This window comes from Strix uralensis, chromosome 4 (assembly GCF_047716275.1).
Source record: "Strix uralensis isolate ZFMK-TIS-50842 chromosome 4, bStrUra1, whole genome shotgun sequence".
Lineage (NCBI taxonomy): Eukaryota > Metazoa > Chordata > Aves > Strigiformes > Strigidae > Strix > Strix uralensis.
The window spans coordinates 119,526,949-119,553,596 of record NC_133975.1 but is presented as its reverse complement, the minus strand read 5'-3'; the positions used below and the strand labels follow the sequence as shown (position 1 = coordinate 119,553,596).

General features: G+C 41.3%; 1 protein-coding gene across 6 annotated transcripts in view; it reads right to left on the bottom strand.

Annotated features, from left to right (window-relative positions):
* Positions 1 to 26,648, bottom strand: part of EVL (Enah/Vasp-like) — a 158,975-nt gene that overhangs the window by 107,696 nt on the left and 24,631 nt on the right. The window contains exon 1 of one of the 6 annotated variants that reach the window (XM_074868770.1): positions 26,171 to 26,349. The exons of the other annotated variants lie outside the window; for them this stretch is intronic. Within the exon in view, the coding sequence (XP_074724871.1) occupies positions 26,171 to 26,193 (23 nt within the window). The 5' untranslated portion in view covers positions 26,194 to 26,349. Of the gene's footprint in view, positions 1 to 26,170; positions 26,350 to 26,648 lie in introns of those variants that run through there. 6 annotated transcript variants of the gene reach the window in all.

Below are 26,648 nucleotides of genomic sequence, written 5' to 3'. Positions count from 1 at the left end.
CCTTACCCTTTTCCTTCTTTGAGTCAGTAGCAGAATGGCATAATAGGAAAGCATTTTTTAAAATATCCACTGTGGCTGATACAGCTGAAAATATGTTCTGAAACAGCTCTGATGACATACAGAGTGACAGATAGTGGCACTTACAATAAAGCATGACTTACATAGACAACTCTATTAGACCATGAGTTACTTCTTAAGATACATTCATCCTATAATGATTTACTGCAATTCTTAAGTTAGAAACAAACAGGAAAAGAAAAAACCACTCAGAAGCCCAGAATAAGACACACAATTATGTTTGCATTCTTTCATCTTGGTGTTGGTAGACACTGCTGCAGTGTGCTTCCCGTCATAAGAGGATATTTTGTCTTTTCCCCCAAGTCTGGCAGTAGTGGCACATTCTACTTTCAACAAATGGTCCTGAAAGACTGCTTTGGCTTTTAAAAATTAATATGAAGGGACTAGAGAAGGCCAAATTGGTTTGTCCTGAGCACCACTTTGTAGTGAAAATCTGCCCTCCAATTTCACTGAGATGCTGTGGTTGAACCTCCTACAGTGTCATCCTCCCCAGAGCAGTCCCACCACCAGGGCTGGAGGATCTTGCTTTCCATGTCCAGAGCCAGGTGCACCATCAAACCCAATACATTATTCAGCTACCAGATTTCACTGCAGATTTGGCAGTTTGCTAAGATACAAAGGTTATTCAGCACACATTATTGCTTAGGAATCACTTGCCTATTCATAGCACATCATTTACTTCATCTGGAGGTTTTTAACAAGGCTGTTCGAGGCACACTAGATACTATAACAAAACATTCAATACATATTGAAAAGTCACCAGTTCTTGTTTTAATTTTGCAGATTGAAGGGTGAATTTCAGGACAGGATGAAGCAGATGTAATTTTTCATCCCTTGCAGTGGTCTCACAGATTTAAGAGTGAATAACCACTCTTTAAATCTGATGGTAAACTCTCTCCAGCAATAAAGATATCCCTTCTGCATCGCAGGCATTTCTGAGGATTTTGCAAGATATCCCCATCTATGCTTTTTCTATGCCCACCTCTTCTCCTCGGAGATTCTTTTTCCCATCTTATACATTCATTTTGCAGCCACATCATACATCCACACCAAATCCAGTGTCTGAACCTGCACCTCAATCACATTACAGTCCCCCAAAGCAAGGGATATTGACAGTTTCCATCAAGCTAAATTTATTTAAGTAGAAATTTTAGATATAAAGCAACAAATAAAAAGCCCAGAAAGAAAAACACAGCAGTGCAGCATCATTGTGAGGTGTGCAGAGCAGCCCTAAACTGGTAAAAGCTGTTGTAGAGGTTATGAGTCCTTTTTACAAAGGAGAAAGTAAAATTTACACAACCCTACAAAAAAAGGATCCTCCTATGAAATCTTAGTCTTTTCATGTATGCTGTCCTCTCTGTATGGGCTCCTCTGCTACCCTGTGTATGGGCTTACCACTGCCTCAAATACCATCAAAGCAGCCCATGGTTCCAATGGAGCAGGGACTCTACCACCATCAATCTCTTTCTAGATATGAAACCCTTCCAAGTGCTTGATGACCTTCTGGAGCTTTTCCTCTGGAACTGACTCAAGTGAGAATGATATACTTCTGCCACACACAGCTTCAATTTTTCAATTTTGTTTAAATTAAATTGGGACCATCACCATGACACTCCCATAGCATCTTCCAGAAACAGGAAAGGGAACAGAGAAAAGAATCCTTCCCCCTCTCCCAAATGCACCACCATCTATCAACAAGACTCCCCTCTTGCTGACATTTCTCAGGGACACATATGGGAGTGCTTTTAATTATTTGCCTCTTGGCTGATTTGCTACAGACTTTGCTTGGGAAGAGCAGGTAACTAAGCATGGGGGGAAACTTACACGGTTTGTGGTAATTCTTAGCAAATTGGTTTTATTGAGGGTTTTTTTTGTTTGTTTTAATGAGTCTCTTCTGTCTCGCTGTCAGCTCTGAAGCAAGTCTTCCTGCACGGAAAGCCCAAACTTTCCATTGCACAGAGACATTTAGTCACCCAAGACTAAATGCTACATACAGTTATTTCCAGCTGGTGATGCCAGAAAACTTACTCAAAGCCACCGTGCAGGTGAGCAGCAAAGCCAGAATCAGACCCAGGAGGTCCAGACCAGATTGCAGCACAGTTCCTCCTCTGCTCATCCTTTTCAAACAAACCATCACGCTTACAGGAAACCTCATCCCAAGCCCTAGACAGCTACATATGGCAGAAGGAGAAGAGAAAAGATAAATAACAGTAGTAACAGGAGACAACTACAATCTCTAAATTTTCACCATCCGCGTGCTGTACATCCTAACAAGGCACCTCCATGAAAAGAAAAGCCTTTTTAACAAAGCTGAGGATTAAACCCCAGTCAAATCTGACAAAGAAAAGCTTATTCAGAAACTCTGATTTATTTCATGGGGATTAATGACACTTGAAAGCAGAACAAACCATCGCCCTACAATAAACAACCATAAGGAGAAATCAGCACATAATGGTGATTTATTTCTCTTACAGAAAACACAAAAATTGAACTATTGTGGATGAACCTAATCAAAACCATTATTTTTGGCTATAACAAACCTGTTATTTCAAATTAAACTAGAAACTAAGTGTTGCTTTCCAATTTGGGATATTTAAAAACCTTTCTAATAAAAGCAAAGGCTAGTTTCATAAGTGGACTTAAGAGCGTGATTTCACAACCATTGCGGAAGCTGCCTTGGGTCTGCACTGCAGATCTCTGTCCTGGCCAACTCTCTTCCCTGGAAGTGAGAAATTCTTGCAGAAATGCAGTGAGCTGGGGCGGGTGCTGCAGCCTGGGGTACCACCTCCCTCCCCCCCGTCCAGGCTCTTTCCCAAGCCCATGTTCATCTCCATGTGGGCCCACAAGTTGATTTTGCAAAAGCAGTGAAGTATGTGGGTTGATTTTTATCACTGATATTAATTATGATTTAAATCAGTACAATTAATTAAAACAGGGTTTCCTGCGCTATCTCCATTTTGGTTTGCATTTGTGCTTTTTAAAGCTATTTTCCCAAAGGAAACTCTTATTGGTTAGAAGAAACTTGGTGCTTTCTTAGGTGTTCAGGAGAATTCATCATTCACTATCTAAACGCAATAAGCAATTATACAGATTAAACATACCCTTATTCAGAATTTTAATTTTTACATTAACTTAGGCAAAAGTGATTGATGTACATTTTGCATTTCATAGATTTTTTTTTTTCTGGTTTTGATCTGCCACACTGTGTAGTGATGAAAATTTGAATTTTAATTCACAGCATACAAAAATAAGCTTACATAACTCCCTAAGTGTCATCTAAAAGTTAACTTTAAAAATATTACAAAATAAAGATAAAATATCATCTGCCATCACACTGAACTGACAGACTTTTAAGCTTGGTCTCCTCCACAGCTTTAGAGCTAGCAGATCTCCTTGATTGCATTTTTATTCATAATTAGAACACCAGAAAAAAAAAATCCAAAAAACTCTATGTTTATTCTATTCAGTTCCCAAATTTTGAATTCACATTATTCAACGGATGCAGGTGAACTAACAGGAATGAATGCAGCCCTCTCCAGACTTCTGCAGGAAGAGGCTATGGTGGTTTAACACTTAAATACAAATGACTTTCAGACTTCCACCTTTTCTGTTAGTAGACATTTTTTGTAACTTCAAGAGCCAGTGTGTAGCACTGACTAGAGTATTCTTAAGCGAAGGTAGACTTTAACAATTCTTTTTTTAAGATATAAAACAAGCAAACAAAAACCTTCATCCAGCCAAGTAATGAGCTGTGGCACACACCGACAAAGGCTCTCAGCCTAAAAACCATAAAATACAGTTTATATATTGCCTTTTATATATTTGTGGCTTATCAAAGGTAAAACCCAACCCCTAAATCCTCCTACTAGGCTGCCTTTTTGTATTGGTTTTCCACCTCAGGGGAATTTCCATATTACTTAGTTTTAATAATAGCACATGCTCGATAAAAGCTTTCTCTCTTGTTTCAGAATGAGACTTATATTAATTTCATTTCCATAATTCTCATTTACAAAGGTACTGATTTCCAATTTCATTCATGATTTGCCACCTTGATTTGCTGCTTCTAACCAAGTATCAGGTAAAGAACTTTCTCCCAGCCTCTGAAGCTGCTCAGCCATGCACTGACATGTAGTTATAGAAGTGTCTCAACATCCATAGCAAGACTTCAAGGAGAAAGTGCATCTCTCACATCTCCCACCTTTTCCAAACAGTGTTCAGAATAAGATCAGGTAAGCAGATCCACCGAAGGCAGAAAATAATCTAGTAATGGCTTTTTCAGCCTACAGTTCTCCCAACACCTGTTTTTCCTGCTGTGTTTCATATTTCAGAGCTCTTTTTAAATAAAAGATAGTGCTTAAAATCCTCATTTTAACCAAGCCTGCCAAATATGCCATTAATAAAGTCCCACTAACAGACACAACAGGATAAATACAAATAATTACAAACACACTATTCAAGATCAATTTTAATTTCCAGTTAACTCCATTACCTTCTCTGTTTCACATTTAACTGTCTTCTTTAACTGTCTGCTCAGTTTTTATCTAATAAAAAAAAATCCTGAGAATAAAGAATTTTGTTTTTTATATCTTAACTCAGCCAACACTAGTCTGGCAATACCCTCCCATCTAAGCCTTTTTTGCTGCCTCACAAGACACCCTTCTTGCAGCAATACACTTGACGAACGTGCAAGATGGTTCAGTCACAACTAGCACCCAGAAGAGCTCTAATGGATCCTTCATTAGAACATGTAGAGTTTCACTCTCATCACCAGAAGGCAAATGCCCAGCCGGCCCATGTAGTCCAAGAATGAGACCTGCCAAAGGGCTGCTCCAGGGTCTTCTGCTTCTCAAGCTGTTCTGAACTTCACGGGCAGTCCGGCTTCACAGGATCACAGGAGCTGCAGTGCCACCCAACACTTCTCCTGCACAATTTGCTGGTGCCAGCATAGAGCTGCTATATGCGTGTGCCACAGAAGTTCACCCGCCTCTTGCAAGTTTTCCACCAGCCTTTTGCAAAACCAAAGGCAGAACCTGCTTCCTGAAATATCTAAGTGGCAAGATGGCAAAACTGTTCTTGAGTCACTCCAGCCAAGCGACTGGCATGTTTGCAGCAGGAGGGAGAGGGAGAAGATTAAGAAAAGGGAGATGGAGAAGGATGTTGCAAGAGGGGGCAGGACAGATTGCTGAGAGACAGAAAAGAGGGCAACGTGGCTTATTAGAAAGAATATAAGTGGGTTTTTTTGGTTTTGTGTTAATCTAGTTGTCCTGGGTCAAATCCAGAGGAGGCTGGCCAGCTTCCATTAGCTAAGCAGCCAGCCCACTGCATATTCCGCTTGGGGATTGCTGTCTCATTTCTAGAGGCCTTAAAGACACCTGCTAGAGCTCTCTGTTACCATGGCCAAACATTGCGTACAACTACAAATATGCTTTGTTTATTTAAATGAAACTTTTAACAGACTCTAGGGCTTGTTGACCTACGTCAACAGCAGTGAAACTGTGCTTACCCAGACAACAGGTGCAATGGAAGCAAAGGCACTTCCCTCCCGCACAGCAGGGCGCTGGCAGAAGCAGGGTGCTGGTAGCAGAAGGAAAGGGAAAAACCCACAGGAGAAAAGAGGGCAGGTCTGAAGGATCAAGAAGGCCAAGAGGGAGAGATTTCAACTCCCCTTCCCCAGCTCCTTCCTATCCCAGAGGATGAGATCCCACATTCACTCTTGATCATGAGATAAGATGATGCTCTCTGGCATTAAGATTTTCCTAAGTGATTTTTAGGAGATTTTCCAGTGAAGGAGTCTCCTTCTGGACCACTTTCCTGCATTTCTCCTGCTCCACAGCCCTGCACTTCAGCCATGCTGGATGGCTAGTCACAGACCAGCTGCAACTGTGGGATCCCAAGCTGTGAGGAGTTCTGCAACACAGCTCTGTGAGCATGTGAGGCATGTGAGATACGGCACAGCTGCAGGGAAGTGTGAAATGGGTGTCCAAAGCATGAGTCACACGTTCCCCATGCAGGATGCACACTAGGGAGACAGGCCAATCTTGTTTCTTCTCTTTAACCACTGCATTCACTTGATGCTGTTTGGAGCTAGCTATCTCTTCCACACTTAGGCAGTACACCTTGCTCTGAGATAACCCGTGCTGGCGGGCAGGTGATATGTTTGGGAGGAAAGGGAAGGAGCAAGAAGTCTCATCTTGCAAAGAAGATTTTGTGAATTTACTTCATTCCTCCAACATGAGCATCTGGAGAGGAACACAAGTCCAGAGACTCCAAGTCTGGTCCTTTGTAGACAAAAAGCCAAGATGATCCTGAGAGCAAGGTGCCATGGCTGGCAAATCAGAACAAGAGTTCCAGGAAGAAAGAACAGAGGCTGTGTGAGTGTGTCCTCACAACACCAAATATAATCCACACAGGACTCTAAAACACCTCAGAGCAAGAATATGAATAGATGTTTAAATAGACTGTTGTCATCTAGTACATCTCACAAATCTAATAACAAGTAACTAATATTGCAAAAAGCCTCTTGCGATGGCATCAGATGTAGCATTTAACAGTCAATTTGCAGAGGTTATCAGATACTTTTTCCCATTTTTGGGTGTGTTTAGCTGATGTTTCCCATCAGGTCCTGCTCCTGTCCCAGTCCATATTCACTTCAGTTTGTGATCATACAGACACCTCTGTTTGTCTCCTATTTCCCCTTTTCTTTCACCTACCACAGCAACAAAATCTCCACGGTGTTTCTTTACTCTGTGTTGGACTGTGGCAGATGCACGTCTCTGAAAGTAAATACAAAATACTAGCAAGTATCTGGATAGGCAAGTGTGCTTACCCAACCTCTACCATCTAACCTCATCGTTACAGTGAGCTTCACCAACCAGTCTTCAGGGCTGGATAATCATCAGATTGGATTCATGGATCAGGGCCCTGAGTTAACAAAACTGTCCAACAGAAGAATAACTGTTCATTAGCTAAATTCAGTTTGATAAAGCACTGAAGACATGTTTAAACCCTAAGCTATCACAAAGCTTTGAAGCACATGCTTTGAATTGAAGTATGCACTCAAGTTCTCTGTTAAACTGGGGTCCATGTCCTGATTTGAATTCAACTCTTCTCACATAGCACGGAGTTCATGGAGGCCAACTGATCAGCAGGAGAGCAAGACTAGCAGGATTTGCAAAATGAGGATCAGATCCCCTACTTCCCAAGGACAAAGGGGCTAAATTCATTACTGTAAGAGGTGCTCAAACACAAATCTAATGGATGCAATGTGAAATCTCAAAAATTAACAGTAAACAGGACAATTCTGCTGGCAAGTCAAGAAATCTTTGAACTGCTGCTGTGCCTCATGAGGACATTTTCAGGCAGAACACAGTAGTAATAGTAACCATTCCTTTTAAGCAGGAAGATGCACAGGAAATGTTAGACACGTATTTAGATGTGCATACATTTAAGGACTTGCTATAAAGCCTGCTGAAGCCAACGGGTCTGAGAACGGTCTTAGAAACCCAAATTTAGGTATCTTGTAAAAAAAAAAAAAAAAAAAAGAAGGACATATTTGTGATCCATAACTGAATACAGCTGAAGGGAACTGGTTTACCTAGCTCTATTTATCTGGAGAAACTTTTTGATTTAAACACTCGCATAGCTGTAACAATGTTATCTAATTTTGGCAGAGCAGAATAGAGTAGACTGACTAAAACTAGGTTTGCAAACATGCACTAAGAGACACAAGGCTTCACATGACTCATCTCCTCCAACTAACAGCCTCCCTGATAGACTAATGGAGGAATCCTCAACAAGGATAATAATTTTCTCAATAAAAGCAGAAGATTTAAAGTAACTGTGTTATGAGCAGTAAGAAGATACTGCATTTGCCCTGAGGTAGCACATTCATTTTCAAGACATCTAGCAATGAAAACCTCTTATCTGAAGAAAGTACTTTTAAATATTTTCCTGGAAAGGTAGTTAAATCTGAATAAATGTGTTAAAGCCTATATATCCTCACGTCCTGCCACAGGTGGGCTTTGCTGGGAAGTCACATTATAAAGCAATGTGATGTGTAAATATACAAGCAACTTTGTCCAGGAGGGGAAATCCAAAAGAAAAATGCCTAAGTAGAAGCCGTTTCCTAAAGAAAAGTGTCTCAACCTTAGTAGGTTTACATCCCAGGAGTCTCACTATCCCCATTTTGCAGACAGTGAATCTGTTTCGCCTAAAGTCCCCCCAGTGCTAGCACAAACCAAGGAAGAAACCCCAGGTCTCCCCAGGCCCTGCTCCCAATTCACTCACCACATCCCACCACCTCCTGTCTGAACCCCATCCTAACTCTAGGTCTCTATAGCAGGGGAATCAGGGAATCAGAAAAAATCCAACAATGTTCTGCACTAAAATGCAGAAGTTGCTGAGATCAGTACTTTCTACCTTAGTTCTTCAAACTCAAGAGAAGAGCTCCTAGATGCCATACATGCCTCATGCTCTCCAAAGGCTGGGCCAAGACACAACACTACCAGAACAAGGCTCTTATCAGTGCCTCCAAGACCATGCAAGCAGGCAGCAAGACTACAATAATCTGAGATGCAGGGGGGCTCTCTGTGATGATACGTTCTAGAAAATTTTACCAGTGAATCAAAACAACACTGGGTGATACACATCGGTGTAGGAAAGACAAATTGTTTCACACACAAGGATGGCAGAAGGACAAATATTGCACCTCTCTTGCAAACAAGAAGTGTGACTTCAAGTTCTGTGCATACAACTCAGTTAAAATTTATCCTGGCATTAATAAAGCTGTGATCATGCCAATGCAGACACTAAGTTCAGCTTAGTTGATTGCTATCTGTCCAGATGAGTTTCACAGTCTCTGCACAACCCCATGCTGCCAGAGAACATCAGACAAGTCTGCTGATACATGGGCAACCACAGCCCCACTGACAGCTGCAGAAGGTCTTGCTAGCACTTTTGAAATCAATGATAGATAGCTGACAGGCAGGGAGGGTAGGCAGAAATGACAGCCCTGGGGCTAAAAGCAATGAATGGCTGGTGAGGCTCAGGTAGGGATAAAAAATGATTCATACCAAGGGAGGAAGCCTTGGAGGCTGAGACAGGGGAGGCCATGGAAGAAGACAGAGCAGTTTCCTACTTTCAAAAGGATTTAGAAGTCCTAGACTACACTTTTCACACTGCTTACCTACCTACCTTCTGTTTCTGGCTAGACTCCTGGGTCTTTATTACAGTAATGGCTTCAAATTGGGAAGCCAGAAGAGGCAATGGGAAAATACCTACAACTGCTCTTTGTACTTATACTCCCACAGGTTGAACTACTCTGGTGCCCCTAGTCCTCCCTTTTCCCACAGGCTCTTGGGTGACTTCTGCGAGGTGCTCTCATCTCGGAAACAAGGCAATACAAAACTGTCCTGGTCTTTGAACTGTCAGGGCAGGCTATAAAGAGCTCCTGATGCTGGAGGCTGCAGAAGAGAACAGGCCTATATAAAGCAGGGGCACTGTGATAAGAAGTAGGAAAGTTACTGTTTAACTGGTTTAATTGGTGTAATTGGAGACACCATGCCTCCTTTTATTGTTATAGGAATTTGAAATAGTTGCATCTCATTCTCTCTCCCACCTTACACCCAGAAATATAATGGCACCAACATTTCACTTACTGGGAATAACTCCATTTTCTCTGTAAGCAAAAAGTCAAGGAACTTTGTATTTTTAAATATGAAAACTAATTATACCTGACATTTAGAAGCTTCCATAACTGGCAGGTCCTAGAGCTAGGGACTTTGCAGTCCCAAGAGGGCAGCTGTGCAAGTTCAAAGAAACGAAGTGCAAGGAAATTGTGTAAATTGACCTCTTCTGCAGCTGGGAGAGAAAGCCCAACACTTCCAGCTTTACTGGGCTGGCATTCATGAAGATGACTAAAATATTATAATCAAAAGCCCAGTCTTTACAAGGAAACTCACTGAGGCAGCTGTTCTCCATCCCAGCTTAAGAATTCAACTCTACCGGCCCCTGTAGAGGAGCAAGACCCTGACACAAGCACGTTATCTTCAGCTTTCTTTTCTTATAGGACTTCACAACCCTTCTTATGTCTGCAGATGAATAAAACCTCTCTGCATAGCCACTGTCATTTCACTTGCAGACTTAGGCAGCAATCTTGCAGTGGGGAATTGAGTCCAGCAAGCCAGTGAATGCATCTTTTCTTTCTTAAGGAAACGCAAGACAGCATTTTCTGCTAGAAAGAAGGCTCGGTTCTTCAGCACCTTTTGAACACATGCTTCTAGAAGAAAAATATCTGCCACTATAATTAATGGTAGGGTGCTTAACTGAATATTTCTTTTGTCAGCTATTCATTTTAAAATGAGAATTTGTTGCCACATTATGCCATTTTAATATTGGATTGCCCTCAACCAGAACATCTGTGTACTTAACCAGCTGCTTTAAACTGCCTTCTTTAAAATTAAATCAAACAGATTACGTGTTTTGTTATAGCCAAATTTCACTGTGACGTTCACTCTCTGCCACGCTGTATTGGCAAGAAGAGAACTATCAATACATTTCCTAATTAAACAAAAATCCAAAACCCAAACCACTCTTATTAAAGGGACAGCAACTAGCGTCTTCTAACTGTGATAAAGATGTTAGCACGGTAACATTAAAAAAATATTTACATATTCATTTGCTTTGATAAGACAGTTGGAAGCATGCCCCAGTAAACAGCCAAGTTCAGTCGCTCTGCAACTGGGAAGAACAGGGGAAGAAGAGATCAGCTCCTGGGACATGTAGGTAATTGTAGTCTTCAGTTCAACATAGGCTTGGTTGGTGTAACTATTGGCTTAGAATAGTCATGTGCACACTACTCAGAGTAGTGAAATGCAAAAGCTTAGTCAGGTGTAAGAAGGGATATGGAATTTCTTCTCCCAGAGCTACACTTTTAAAACAAAAAGTTATCAGTTATCCTTGTGAGAAGGGATTTAAAATGTAAACTGAATGTAATAGGCCCAGCTGCCCAAGTTTTCAGAAAGCATGAACCATGGCCAAGCTCCATGCTTAACCTGTTTGCTTTCATTATGCCCTGTTATTTCACTGGTTAATGAATTATAAACCGGACCCAGCACAGGAATAAAGTAGTACTGCATGGAGAAGCTCCCCGGCTACTCTACACAAAACGCTACAATCTGAGACTTTGACAAGATGATGTCAACAGGAGCACAGGGATTATTTTCTTGAAGGGAATTTCCTTTTCAGTGTTTGAGAACTACTGCACTGGTGAAACTAGGCTGGTCTAGGATGACATTTAAAACAAAACGCCTCAGAAAAACAAGTGGTTTCAGGCAAATGTCAGGTATTCCACCTTCATTAACTAATTGATGCAAATTGACATATCCACTTTTATGTTTCAGTTGTTTACTACACCAGGAACCTTCTTAAATCCCTCGCAATTCTCTCCATGACTTCTCCAACATCCCTATGGGCAGGTAGGTAGATCATGAAGGAAGCTATTCTCAGAGCCTTCCTCATTTTGGTAGGTTTTACTACCCAACAACAGGTAGCTCTTTGGACATTTAAATATACCTTTCCCCTGGAAAGCTTTGTGACGCCACAGTACAGACATTTCAGCGGTTTAGGTGCTATTACATGTCCAAAATAGACCCAAAGCACAAAAAATGCTGGCAAACTACAGGGCACATCATACAACTTAGCATACAGGGAGGGCTTTTATAAATAGTCCGTATGAATACCTAGGGACATGCAACATCAGTTAGGATAAATTAACCTGAGAATATCGATATAGTAGCGCTTTGGGTAACCCTGTAAAGGTGGTCTTCAGATGACTATGTAAGAATCACAGGCACTGCATTAGAAATACATTTCAAGGAGAATTTAAAGTAAACTTAAAGAACAAGAACAACCCGGGGGATGCGGTAAGCATCAGAGAAAAAAGAACAGAACGGCTAAATGTTCACAAGAGGGCAATAGGTAATCTTGTTTGAAGAGATGCAGTCAGAGCTGCGTGAAACGTCCCAAGTAACACTGAAGTCATTCTGTATTTTTCTGCTTGTACCCCCATCACAAGCCATGTTCTGCCTTGACTAACACCACATTTTATAAGAAAGCTTATTTACTCCATTTCCTGAAATAAAAAGATGCGTTCAAGCAATAAACCAAATTCAAAGCTGTGATCTCACCCAAGTCAATGAGACAGTACCTGGGTCATTCCCATGTTTGTACTCTAAAACTGTAGTTAAATCTCATGGACATTAAAACACAGGGGTCATAAGCTGGAGTAAAGATAAGAAAATGCAAGTGCCATGTGCAAAACCTCACTATAAAAAAGGCAGACTACTGTAAACCACAATTCGGGCCAGATGACGTATTAGAGCCGCTTACACTGTCTTGAGTTCTGCTTCACTTCGCCCAGTTCAGACAACATCTAAGTTTCTGTTCTTCATTTGGACTCCCTTAAAATCAGGAGAAATAAAAGTGTTTCTAGAGCATGCTTCATCTACTCCTGAAGTAGGCGGTGAAAACAGGTCAGGTGAACCACATTAGCAACAGCTTTTTCTCTCCATTGATTACACAAAGAGCCTACAGGGACCAGGTAGGATGTAGATATTCAGAGTTAGGGGAAATGAAGCCCATCTCAGACACCTGCACAACTGCATCCACAGCACTGCTTATCCTCTCGGGGCTGAAAGTAGGGCTAATTTCCACTGCAGAAAAAGTCAAAAGTAGAAGACAACCAGCTTTTGGAAGAATGATCATGAACCTGAATTCCCAACATGACAAGGTCTTTCTTTCTGTTTCAAACATCTGAATTAAGACTATGGGTTGAAAGAGTCTGAGTCATGATCCCTATTTCCAGTGCCACATCTAATCTGGAATCTGACCTTTGGTGTGTCATTTAACCTAATTTTTTTCTACTAAACGCAAAGTAGAGATAATTATAACAGTTCTGCAAGAACGCTGAGTCTTAACTGATGAACATCGTTAAAGTGTTCTGGGATTCCAGTGCCCCTCATCAAAACAGAGATACTGTTAACTATTATATAAACAATATCATGATTACCATTACAAAGACAACAGCTATCTGATATTTACCTTTAAACAGCTGAAATTAATTTGCATGTGCTTTTTTTTTTGATAGTTCTTCTCAGTGGTATTCACATGTCTGTTTCTCTGGGATTTGTATCTTCTGATCTGCACTTTGCAAGTTTACCAACCATGTTCCTTTTTTTGTTGCCTGTTAAAATCATGTACTAATGGAAGAATAATTCTTTGCTTTCTGCCTAAATATGACTATATATAAATAGATCTCTCTATATATGAAAGCCCACACATTCTGCCATTAAGTTTAGCAGACAAATAGATTTGAATTTCGGTAATGTAAACAAATCTGTAGCCTTTTGCCAAATCTAATGGACAAATATGAATAATTCCTGTCTAGAAGCCACACTTGAATCACTGTACACAGTAACTTGGGCTAGAAATCAAAACAAAGTGTCACTGTCTCCATCCTCTATTCTCACAACCCCAGCCAAAAAAGATCAAGGAAAGTGCTCACATAATACAAATACTTTCATTTTAAGCTGAAAACGGCTTCCATTTACAGCACAGTGTAGAAGTACACACACAAAAATATACAGACATTTAAATACGTGTATGTATATATGCACACATACAGCCATGTTTCAGAGGGCATCCTTGGACCAGAGGGACCCAGGACAGCACGGCCACTGGAGCCAGGATCTCACTCATCAGTGCCACTCTCAGGATTCAGGACACCCTGCACCTCCACTTCTCTAGCTTTAACACAGGGGTAAGTAACCTCCCTTTTCTTTGACATTTATGGATGAAAACTGCTCTGCTTATTTTCATTATTGTCCCATAGTGTCTCTCACTGGGAAAAGCCATGGGATTGATCCTGCACATATGCCGGCACATTGCGCAGAGCAAAGGGGAGTTCCTGCGGCTTGCAGAAACCCAAGGGCACCCTGTTGAGGTGGGCTGCTGGCTGTACATTGCCACATTGAGGGGAAGGAGACAGCAAGGAAAACTTTTGGAGGAGCACAAGTGCTGAGGCAGACTACTGCAGCCACACTCATGGCATGAAGGATACATGCTGCAGTAAAAGCATCCTGCTGGCAGCAACAGAGACCAGTTCAAGCCCAGTTACTAGCCGTGAGACATGAATCTCCCCCTGTCCCCACAAAGCTGTGATCACATCACTGTTCTGCTGCCCCTTTTTGTTTCAACAGAGACCCCCCTGAGAGCTTCCAGCTTCGAGCGCAGGGTTGTCCTCAGCAAGGAGCAGGCAGAGCTCCCAGCAGTTACTGCAACGGTGCTCGCCATCTGAAGCACAGCACCCCATGTCCGCAGGCACACATGTACCATCTCTGGTAGCATCTGCACTAAATCTCAGCATTAGAGACAAATCCTCAGTTCTCTAGCACAACTGTCACTGTCAGATTTGATCCCTTCTCGAGGTTACAGAGATTTTGGACTGAAGACTACAATCTGCACACTAAACACTGACTATGAAAAACAGGGTGACTCCTCCAGTCCATGTTCTTTGATGAACGGCTTCCAGTGACACACATTTCAGGGGGGTGCCGCAAGCACCGGTGTGAGGGGCTGCGATTCCAGCAAAGTCAGTGCACCTGCACCTCCTTGCTTGACCACCAGCTCTGCCCCCACTTGCCTCAGCTTGCTTGAAGATAGAAGTAAAACGCAAAGTGACAAGCAACACCTGTTTCCACAGCTATTTTCCACACCCAGCTACATCTAATCCTTGCTTCACTGCCTCCTTTAAAGTTTAATAATGGTTTCAGTGAGCAGTCTTAGTGAAGTTTCTGACTTTTTTACCTAATGCTTCCATGGCTGAGCTCAGACATCTGAAGGAATCTGGGTTTAAGTAATCTGCTCAACACAGAAAGCCCTGGAAATACGCTTTCTGCTTGTCATCATCTTAAACCACAAGTGCAAAGCTGCAGTATGGTGCATATTTTTCCATTGTAGCAACACAGTGGCAGCATTTTGCTTCCCTTGCATTGGATTTTTTCAACAGCTCCTCTAACAGATGGACTCAGTAAAGTATAAAACAGGATGTATGTCTCAAAATGTGTTCTTAAAATACAAGTTTCTATTCATAGTACCCACCAAAAGGCTCTGTATCGTCCTTTTAAAGTACTGAGAAACAACTAAAAGACCTGAGTTCATAGTTTAGTTGTTTTAATGTCCACACATGTAATTTACATACATGCAATTTCTAGGCAAATATTTTAAAACCTCAGAGGTCCTGAGAAAGCATCAGAAAATTTAATTTGGCGAAGCATGACCAGCTGAGTGCTGTACCTGGATCACAACACATACTGGGGAAACTGATGGGGGGAAAACCCGAAGAAGTAAGATCGTAGCAGCCTCTCCGACCTTGGCGGGACACCAAACGTGGCAATTCCTGTGCATGGCAGCAAGGCAGCAGCTGCCTGGCTCCTGCCTGCACCCCTGAGCTGGGGCTGCTGTCCTCAGCATCGCCTGGCCAGCCAGACCAACCTCAGATACTTCAGATGGAGCAAACCAAAAAAGCAAAACAAAACACATTCCAGACCTCAGAAGCCAAATTGCACATCTACAGGGAAAACTGGTCCGTATCTGACCCCTTGCTCTCCCCTCGCCCACGCATGCAACAGCAGCCAGCTGAAATCCCCAGTATTTGGCAATCGAGGTTACCCTGACATAGACCCAGAGTCACACAAGCGTGGCCGGAGCTCAGAAGGGACATGGGAAGCTGCAGGGACTGAGCTCACACCCACACCCAACTTGCAGGCATAGATGTGATCCTTTCTGGGGGGAGAAAATTGTACCTCAAAGGAGCACAACTGCAGCTGAGGCGATGTCCAGTGCACGGCATCCCCCTCTGAACAACCCCTCCACTTCCCAAGTCCCAGTGCTAGGAAATCACACCGTATTTCAGGATTGACTTTTCTCTTGATTCAACTTTCAAAACTAAGATATTGTTACATCTTTGTCAGCAATGTCAGGATTTTTCTACAACAAATCAGACATCTTTTTCATGTAAAATTACCTAGACACCTTACATGTGCTGTTCCCTGCAGGTACTTCATTTTCACCTTCGTCTGTAATGGGATGTTTTCTTTCTCCTCCTTTTCACACTGCCCTTTATAAATAGTTTAAGTAAATGACTGTTTTTGTTTAATGAGCCTGTGCTGTCTGAGCGAGTTTTGAAAATACCGTTAGTTACATGGAGTAGCTAAAAATTACTATAGGGGAGCTATTGACATGAATGCATTACCTATTATTAGCTCAAATAATCTCGTCTAACAAGCCAATACAATCTTTGAAGTGTCATCCTCAAGCTTAGAGGATTCCTTTTCCAAACGTGGTGGTGGGGCGTTCCTCACCCTTTGCATTACTTAAGATTATTTAAGATTACTTAGGATTCCTAAATCATTTGCTGTTTCTCTTGCATCAGAAATGTCCCAATACCATAACGGAATGAGTCCAGTTGCCCATATAGCATGCCTACATATGACTCAACAGACTGCCTTACTTGCTTTAAAGCATGGTGAAGCTTGGGCTGTATTGTCTATTTTCAGAGGACACGTAGTGATGGTGCAATTATCTGGCTTAACTGGGACATGCATTTATTTATGCCCAAGTGGTACTGTAACTGCGTGTGACCTAAGGCACAGGCTCTAGGCAAGAACCTCTTTCTCTGGCGACGAGGTCCCAAGCAAAATGCATTTCATTTGCTCTAACAGCATTCTTCTGGGTTACAAGTGAATTTTTTCTTGATTTTTGTCCCTCTCATATGTGCTTCTGAAAAAGCTCTGGCCAGCCCTGCCTCCCTATTTATACTGCTCTGTCAATTGCAAACACTTACGGATACATCTTACTGATGATATAAAAATCACTCAGGAGATGTTGTAGCGTGCCAGTTTTAGTGTGCTCCTGTGGAAGAAGTCTTCATTTATTAGTCTTATTTTCCTGCAACTGAAAAATCACAGATGTAAGAAAAGAGCAGTTCTTACAAAGTTAGGGTCAAAATGCCTGCTCCCTCCGTTCTGCAATATACACAGACAAGTTTAGAATCACATTTTCCACATCATTTAGCACTGAAAAACAAACATAAATTTTCAAATAATTCAAATATTCCACATCTATGTGAGCCTTTAAAGACAAAGGCCAATTTTCTACATAAATAGCATCCAGCTGGTGCTCCTCCCTGGAATAATCAGAGCAGATACATGCTCTTGTGAAAATCTGATCCATGTAAAATGAATTTTTCTTGATTTTTGAAATATGACTCTTAGATTTCCATTCCCAATTAAAAGAAGACTGTGTCTTTGATCTCAAATAATTTGCAACGGATGTCAAAAAGAACCTTATCTGTTATTTCCATTTTAATGCAACTTTATAATCAACAGCCCCTTGCCAGAAAGCACCAAAGCTGTGACAGCTGGGCAGAACAGTGTTAACTACATGAAATGATATCAAAAAGTGCTGTCTCATCAAGCAAAGATGATCTGTGGAGGCAAGGTTTGCAGGAATAGTTCTTTTCTTCGACCAATTCCTACAGTCAGAAGAAAGGACAAGCTTTTTGATACAAACCCCTCCTTCAGTCTGAAACAAGCTTCAATCATCTCTTTCCCTAAATTTTTCTATGTCTTTTTCTCCTTTAATTTCCTTCAATCTTGGATTTTTCCCCTCTTTCCTTCTCTCCTATGGACAAATTTAATAGGAAATTATTCTGAGGTTTACATCACTGTTAACAATTGATACTTTCATGAAAAGAAAAGCAGTTTTACTTCAGAGAATTATCCTTCTTCTGGGTGACTTTGATATTTTCTTAATTTCTTTGTTTGAAACTTCCGTTTCAGAGCTGTAAAGGGCTTGTGTAATCATAAGCTTGCCAGTTTTCGCCAATTATAGAACTTGGTTTAATAAAAGATATTCTCTCTTCCTTTGAACACTGCCTCATTTATATCCCTAGACCGTGACCACTACAATAGCATGTTTTATGGAAATACATTGGTTTCCATAAAGACAGCACAATCTCTCATGCTCTGTAGCTAAATGCCTAAGATGTGGACAATCCAGATTTAAGACCAACTATGTGTGATTTTAAGAATGTTTTTCTATCCCAAGTCATCCAGAATCAGGCAAAGTAGAATTCTAATTTAAGTCTTCATATCCTGAACCAACAGAGGGACACCACACTGCCTGACTGATCCACACCAAAACAACAGTACTACAATAAAGAGTATCAAAGTGGGTATTTTCACCAAAGAAGAGCTGGAAAAGTTTTGTTCACATTCAGTTTCAGATTCAAACCCTCAACTCTACATCTGTGAAACAGAGCCATCATCCTCAATCCCAGCCTGGCAGTCATCTTTGCTGGACCATTATCCCCCAAACTTCATGGCACTTTGCAGTATCCACTCCAACTGCTACACACATCTTTTGCCTGGGAAAGTTTTCCTCTACATTCCTCTCACCCAGGTCACTTCCTTTCTTCTTCAGAGCTCAGCTTTGCTTTCATTTCACCTAGATGGAAAGAAACTGACTGTTTCACAGACTTTTCACTCTCTTCACCTTTCCCTGCTCTACACTTGTTGCAAGGAAGAAAAACCAAGCATCAGCTTCCTCTAACTGCTTTTGACAGGTAATACTGCAAACACCCAATGGACAGTTTTTTCTTCTCATAACCCTACCTGAGCCACATTAGTCTCTAGCAGGAGACAGCAATGGTTTCTAAAGCAGATAGACCCTGCTGTGCTATTAGTCCAAAGCATGAAACTAAACCCATGTTCCCCCTGGGCTGCATGAAGCTCTCCAGCTGCTGGTCAGCTAGTAATCTGCAACTATAGATATCACCTTAAATGGGAGAAACTCTGAACATTTGATTTTAATTCTGTGTAATATTGTGAGCCAACACAGCAGCGTATCAACATTTGAACTTGGATTTTTCAGCTGTCCTGTCAGTTCCTTTTTCTTCCCCAGTGTGTGTGTTTTAACACATCGTGGGTTAAATCATTGTTTAAATCATGGGGTTTTCACCTCATTTTGCAGGCACCTAATCTAAAACACACAAGGTTGTATGATCCCAAGCTGAGATAAGTGAATGGACACACCTTACCAAGTCTCCAAGGGCACAAGGCACCAGGCTTGCAAAAATCTTACAGCTAAAGGAGGGTTTGAGACACAGCCCTGGGCACAGGCTCTTGTGCAGGAATTGCAGGGAACAACTTTCCCTAGCTTCTGCGTGTTCTCACACAAAATCTCAATGGGAAAGGCTCATTCCTTAAAAGTACACTGAGGTCCTCAGATGAAAAGTGCTTCTAGTAATGAAGCATAACCTTTCTTGCTAGAGTTTTTTTCCCAGTTTAGTTGATGAACACAAAGGTTATGAGGATGGGGTTTGAGCTGATGCTATATGTAGTCAGCCTCTCCTAGCAGATGATGTTCTGAGGTCCCACCCTTCCTTCTGTGCAAAAACAGAGGCACGGGTCATTCCATCCAGCTCTGTGCTCCTGATTCCTGCAGGTATCAAACCAGTTCCCAGGAGAACAAGGTCAGGAGTCCAGCCCAATTCATGCTAGAATAAGTAGAAAAAACCTGGTTTTACTTCAAAGGCAATGATGACCTTTAAGGACTGAAATATCCTGTCATAGGAAGAAGATCCCATATCCTCTATCTACCTTACAAACAGCAGAAATTGCAAGACCAGCAATTTGATCTCTTTGGCCTTGCTGCACAAGAAAAGGCAGGAGGGAAGTCGGACATCCATGCTGTTGTGTAGCTGAAGTTAAGGGCAGGGACAGGGATAATCAGCATCTCTGAAAGACATCAGGATAGCAAAATCAAGCATCCACCCCTAAGAAGCTGGCACTCCAGGTAAGAAGCAGTGGGCAGCAGCTGTTTTCCAGGAACTTTGAATTAAAGCTCTTCAAATCTTTATAGACTACACTAAGGCTTAAAAGAGGCAGGCAGGACTGCAAATGACTTGCTCTAATGGATGCCCATAGGTAGATTTAAAAATTATCATAAATTCTGTTCTTTAAAGAAGCCATCTGTACTCATGTGTTTGTTTTCATTTTAAAGATTGACATCAATTTCCATGTGTCTTGATAGCTAGCTTCAGTTCTGAGAAGTGTGTCTGGATCCTCATTAAACAACCACAGCCACTTCTTGTTTGTGAATATTACTACAAGGATGGATAAAAAAAGGGAGGGGGTGGGATAAACATGTATAGGAGATGAGACAACAGAAGAATGCAAAAACAGGTTACCAGGCCAAGAAAACAAAGGGAACAGAGAGGAAAATTCTGGGCTTTCCAGATGAATTACACTGCAGTAGATCTCAAGTACCCTTACCAAGTCTTTGGCACCAGTGAGAGACAGTTGCTCTGTTAGGTGTTCAGTCAGACTGGCGCAAAGATGGGAGCACTGCACACTTGCACAGTTTCAGGCACTAAATACACACTACACCACACACCACACACCCCACCCCCAAATTTACATTGATTTTAATGTGACTTGCACTTAACCTCCTAACATACACATCAGAGCTCCTCTAGTCCAATAAATATCCTGGAATAAATCTCCTTTCATATTTATATTTGGGATAAGATTATACTCCCAGGCACCAGAATATTTTCCTCTTAAAATCTGGCCAAACCTAACCCCACCATCTCTAACAAAGTCTCTAGCTATTTTCCTCTTCAGTAGAAATATTACAACATAGTCACTATGAGAATAGTATGTGCTTATCTTCATTCCCAGCAATGGTATTCTCATATTACTGCCTTAGAAGTATTCCTCTCCTTCTCTTCACATGTATTTGTGCTAAACCACTGAAATATGTGGCAACTGCAGTGTCAGTTGTCACAGGGAAAAATATGTCAGCAAAAACATTTGATTCAATCTGCTGTTTAAGGAAGCAACATTTCCTCAGGGTGTATGCCTTGTGTGGATAAATACCAACTGTCCAAAAATCAAGTATCTAAAATCAATTTCAAATATCAAAGGGCACATTTTGAGCAACTACCTTCAGGAAAAAAAAAAACCAAAACACAAACCAAAACCCCAAACTAGCCTTTTTCACCTTTTTTAATTTAGTGCAAGTTTGTTTCAGAACAAACCCATAAAAATTAGCCTCTCAGTCACAAACTGAAAGGTGAACTCTTAAGTGAAGAATGATGCAAAACTAACTTGCCCCCCACTGGGCACATGCATTTTCTCTGATAAGATGCATCATATGGATATTCACATTTGCAACATGAACAACTAGACTTGCTGTGTGTAATCAAAAGCTTTGCTCTCAACAATGTATTTTTATCAAGTTTTGCATTCAATTTCCCTGTATCCAGATAAGGACAAAAGAGAGGAGTGTAACAAGCTGGTTTGCTGGTGGATGTAGTCCAAGGAGGAGCAAGCACTGAGCAAGCAGAGACTCCACAGGCCTGCAGCATCACTTGTCTGCTGAAGCTGAGCTGGCTTCTAGGTTCACATATTTATGGTTATTTATTAAGCACCTACAGAATATTTTGAACGTGACAATGCAATCTGTGAGTTCAGCAACACAGATTAGAAGAGGCTGAGATATGGCAACCAATTATGGTCTGCCAAAATACCATCCTTGGGTTTTCTCCATTTTAAACTTGCTTGCTCCCTGTCATTTTAACACCTTTTCACTTCAGCAACAATTACTCCCTGATTCTTTTTCCCTCTTGTCAGAAAAGACTAACTGCACTATCTGGTGTGTTACTCACTAGATGCTCCATCTAACCTGGGAGGTCAGAGTCACCAACTTGGAACAACAATTTGTTCCACTTCTCCATAGAGCTGCAACCCCAATTACCCCTCTCCACAAAACCTACACTCCTGTAGCAACTGAAATAGTCTTTTGGCAACTCTCCTGATGCTTCTTGCTCATCAATATGATCATATTCCTTGTAGAAAAGAACAGCACATCTTTTTTTGTTGTTTCTAAAGAACAACTCGTGACACAAGCAAACCCCTTCACGTGCCTCACCTACAGCTTCCTGAAGTTGCTTGACTATTCAGACTGCACATGCACTTCTGGAAACTGGGATTATTTAAAAGGCCTCCTTCTTAGGAATTTTCAGCAGCAAAAGGCACAGGAGACAGGCCTGCATCCCTTCGGAGTACCAGCCTTTTGTCCCTTCCATAAATCATCTTGCTATTTCTTTGGGGGAGAGGGAAGTAAAAGCCACCTGCCTTCAAGTTTTAATATCATGTCCACCTTTACAAAATGATTGGGCTCGCACTTTATACTGTTCTTTAATAAACACGCCACTTACCCTGAAGGTACCTCAACTCTTGGCCTTAATGCAGTGAATGCTGCAGCCAAAGTCAGAACAGGCGTTTGACGGGCACCTGCTGCCAGAATTAATTTTTGCAGAATCGTATTAAAACCAGAATTCTTCACTAATTTGGGGTATTCAGTTTTTTGTTTGTCAGTAGTAAGAGGCTTAAGCATCAGAATTCCTGGGTTCATTGCCAGTTCCACAGCTAAACTCAATCATTAAATGCTTATAGGTAAGGTAAACTCAATGCCTGCACTGGCTCAAAGACACAGGTGATCACCTGCTCCCAGGAGGCACTGCCTCACTGCTGCCGCTGCTTTGGGGATCAGCAGGTGAGGTACATGATACCCAAATGCTTTATGTTTATTTTGAACTTTCCTTTCTATTCATCAGTGGGTTTTGTTTCCTCTGTTCATAGCCAGCTCTCTGAGAGACTCCTCTTCCCTCTTGTAGCGTTCTCAGTTTTGTTCGGTGGATGAGGGAATAGAAGATGAGGTTAAAAATACTGCGATGCCATGGTGGGCGGTGTATCAGAAATAGACAGACACTAGCTCACTGCAAAGAATACTAAGTAATATCCCAGAAAGATAAAGGCATGGCAACAAAAGAAAAAAAAAGCATTTGTGTTCTGCTGCTACTGAGCTAAATCTGGACTGAAGATACCAAATGAGGAGTACCACTTGTGGCCAAGAGTACCATCCTCCTGTTGGCTTCATGTGCAAAGTCATCTTACAACAGTGTGGTCACCAGGGCATCATAAAAACGTGGCAGACGAACAATCTTACCTTCGATTATAAACAAAATGTACGTGAGCTTTGGGCTTTTATGAAGACAGTGCAGAAAATCAGTAAGAAAATGGACCCAATTGGTACCACAAAGAAACCAGCAGCCTATATAAACTGAGAAGGGGCTTAGCTCCTTTAACCTTCACTTTAAAAGCAATTGAAGTTTTTCAGGGATATTAGATTTTTCCCAAGAGGAAGATAAACCAACCTTGGCTGATACAAGGAACTATGAGATTATTCGATGGATTTACCCCCTATTTTTTCTGAGGCTTAAGTCTCTGTTTATCCAGCCAGTAACCACAGGGGTAATATCTCATCCCAAAGGGCTTTACAAATAAGTGTTTCACAAACAGCGCACCAAGGTCACTTATAGCCCTTAAGTGATACACTCCTGCAGAGAGGTCCAGCGGCTGCTTAACACTTCACAGAAATACCCCAGCACCGTTTTGCTGGGGAAGTGAAGGCAGCTGCATCAAACTGAAACCACCGGGGGAACTCAGGCAGCCAGACTGCAGTGACACCTCTTGGCGTTGGGCTGGGGTGCCACAGCCCCCACCACCTGCCCGAGTTCTCCTGCAGGTCCTCAAGGCCCAGCCTGGAGTCAGAAAGAAAAATGTAGAATAGCACATACAGAAATGACATGCATGGGTTTACATGAACAGGCACCAGTGAGGTCACCACTCCTCTAGATACTTAGGTACTCAGGCCCTGTAGGTGCACTGAAAGATGGAAACAGCCATCTTTCTGCAACATCCATGTGGGCATCTGCTTCAGATCAGAGTCAAGGTAAGTGCAAGCTTATGTTTTATGTGCATGGAAAATGGCACCTGTAAAGACTGTGGGGCCACCAAGGTCCAGGGGCTGTTAGTCCAGAGAAGAGTGCCATCTACTGCTACATAAACTTTGCTTCTGGGAGCCCATGGGACTGAGACTTCCACCCCGCTGCTCAACTAGACCCTTTGTTTTTCTTTATCTTGCAAGATATGTTTTGATCCCATCAAAATGTAACATAGCCACAGGCATGAGAATAACCATACCATAAAAAAACCATCAACATGCAGATACAACCTTAACAAAACACCACGGAAATGCCTAATAAAATAAATGCCATTTAAATGTTGCTATACAGAAACCACAGCCCTTCCAGTGCAGAAGATTTAAAAGAAAATGTCTAGCAGTCTGCACATCAAATGTTAATACTATTTTCAAATCAAGTCTAAGAGAGGACAAGTAATTTAATAAGCCTAATGGGTGTGTAATCAGCATTTGACCGTTCCTGCTGTTAACATAGGTGTCTTCCTGTCCCAAGGTGTCTAGGAAAACCACTGAAAGACAGCTAAGGCTTTTAAAACAGAATTTTTACAACACCTTTTTTCTTCTCATGTAGATTTATTGAGAATTTCACTCTATTAAGAATAGGAACCAACCAACTGGGTGAAATACAAGTAACTCTGTGGGCATAGTAAGTGGCACAGTAAGTTTGGGGCCCATTTGCAGCTTAATTTACTGCCAACAATCAGCGATGTCAAGATTTCAAGCATCTCCTGACAGCCCTATGACAACTGCAGTTACACAGCATTATCTGGTCTTCTAGTAAAATCTCTTCCCTCAGACAGCATCATACTTCATTTCACAGCACGAGAAGTATACACGGTCAGCCTGTGTATCCTCAGCCCTTATGGCTGGAATCAGGACATTTGCAGGAGTGGGGGGTGTCCTGTGCCTGCTTTTACTGCATTTGACACCACGTACTTCCACATAGAACTGACTGGCAAAACACGAAATAAGGGAAATTGCCAATATATTAAATGCTTTAACAAAAAGCAGAAATAATGTTAGTAATGTTTCATCTGAAGTTAGAAAGTTTAATTTGAAAATATTTGGTACAGAATGCTCACTGTGTATACAAAGATAATCCATTCTTTCTTCTAGTTACATACTTGGTCAAACAATCTCTTTTTTTTTTGCATCAGAAAGGAAACGGTATTTTCAAGATACATTATAATAATGATATACAGACAAACATATCATGAGATGATCCCCAATGTTGTTGTAACATTGTCACCATTTTATCTGGACAATTTTATTACACGAGTTATAAGAACTGAACACACCAAGCAAAACACATTTTTTAAAAAAAGTGAGATACTCCCCGCCCCACAACTACTGACCAGAATTTTTTCACCTTCAATACTGTTCTGTTGCAGATAAAATAATCAACTCTATTAGTGAGGGTAGAAATTCTGTTTCATGTCTTCAAAAATCTGTTATGGTTTTAAAAGACCTCAACACTTGCATAAGGATGGAGTTATATTGGGGGTGGGGATGGAGGAGGAGAGGGGGCAGAGGCAATACTGAGCAGAACCAATATCAAATAAAAGGTGCTAATTTTATACTCTAACAATCACAGTTGCTCAAATGTTTACACAACAAACCAACCCCAACAAACTTAACCATATTGTTATTTTAAACGTAATTCATACAGAATTCTGCAGCTACAAGATTATGAAAAACAGACATGTACACTCTGCAGCAGCATAAAATATAATCCTATATACAATCCAAGCATCAATTTTCTCTTCTCTATCACAATCAGTATTCTATCTCAAAGGAGCATCTGTCAGATTCTCTGGAACCAAAAATAGCAAAGACCCTTTTAAACAGAACAGTTTCTGGTTTATATTTATAACTACACTGTACTCGCTGCTTCTAGCTGCACAGCGATGAAATTTGTGCAAGATATAATCAATTACCCAGCTTTGCACTTCATCATGCAGTTAGCTACCGTTACCTGCATCTTACCCTTCAAGCACTTCTCCCCATGCATAGGGTAGAGATTTTAAAACGCAAGAAATATTTGCACATTGAAGAACTAACTGTAGAGCTGACTGACATTACACAGCAAAAACCTTGTGAGAACAAAAACCAAGCACACTGATGTATAAAACAGAGAGCCTACCTGAATTCTTCAAATGCATACATGGCCTAGTAACTACACAAATGCTCTGAAATTTAAAATAATCTTCTTAACGTGCAGGAGGACCATTTAGTTTGTCAAACTGCAGCAAAATGCATAATGACGAGACAGTATATTTGAAATATTCTGAAGAGAAAGGGTATGCAGATACTGGCCTGCAGCCTACAGCTCAGCCAGCTGCTGACAAGCAGCAGCTAACAGGGAAAGGCGATAGAGTACCATGTGATCATTCCTGCAAGTCTGATTAATGCAGTATACTCCAAGAATACAGGCTGATATCTTTATTATTCAAGCCAAATAAGTCAAAAACTGTACACGACAGGCTCCACGGCTAAATTACCATTCACATGCTACATTAAAATCACTAAACACAAGCGGAGGATACTAAAAAACTACGTATATATTGTAACCGAAGAGATTAATTAGGCCCATTCAAGCTGATTTTCTTACCTTGTAGTGA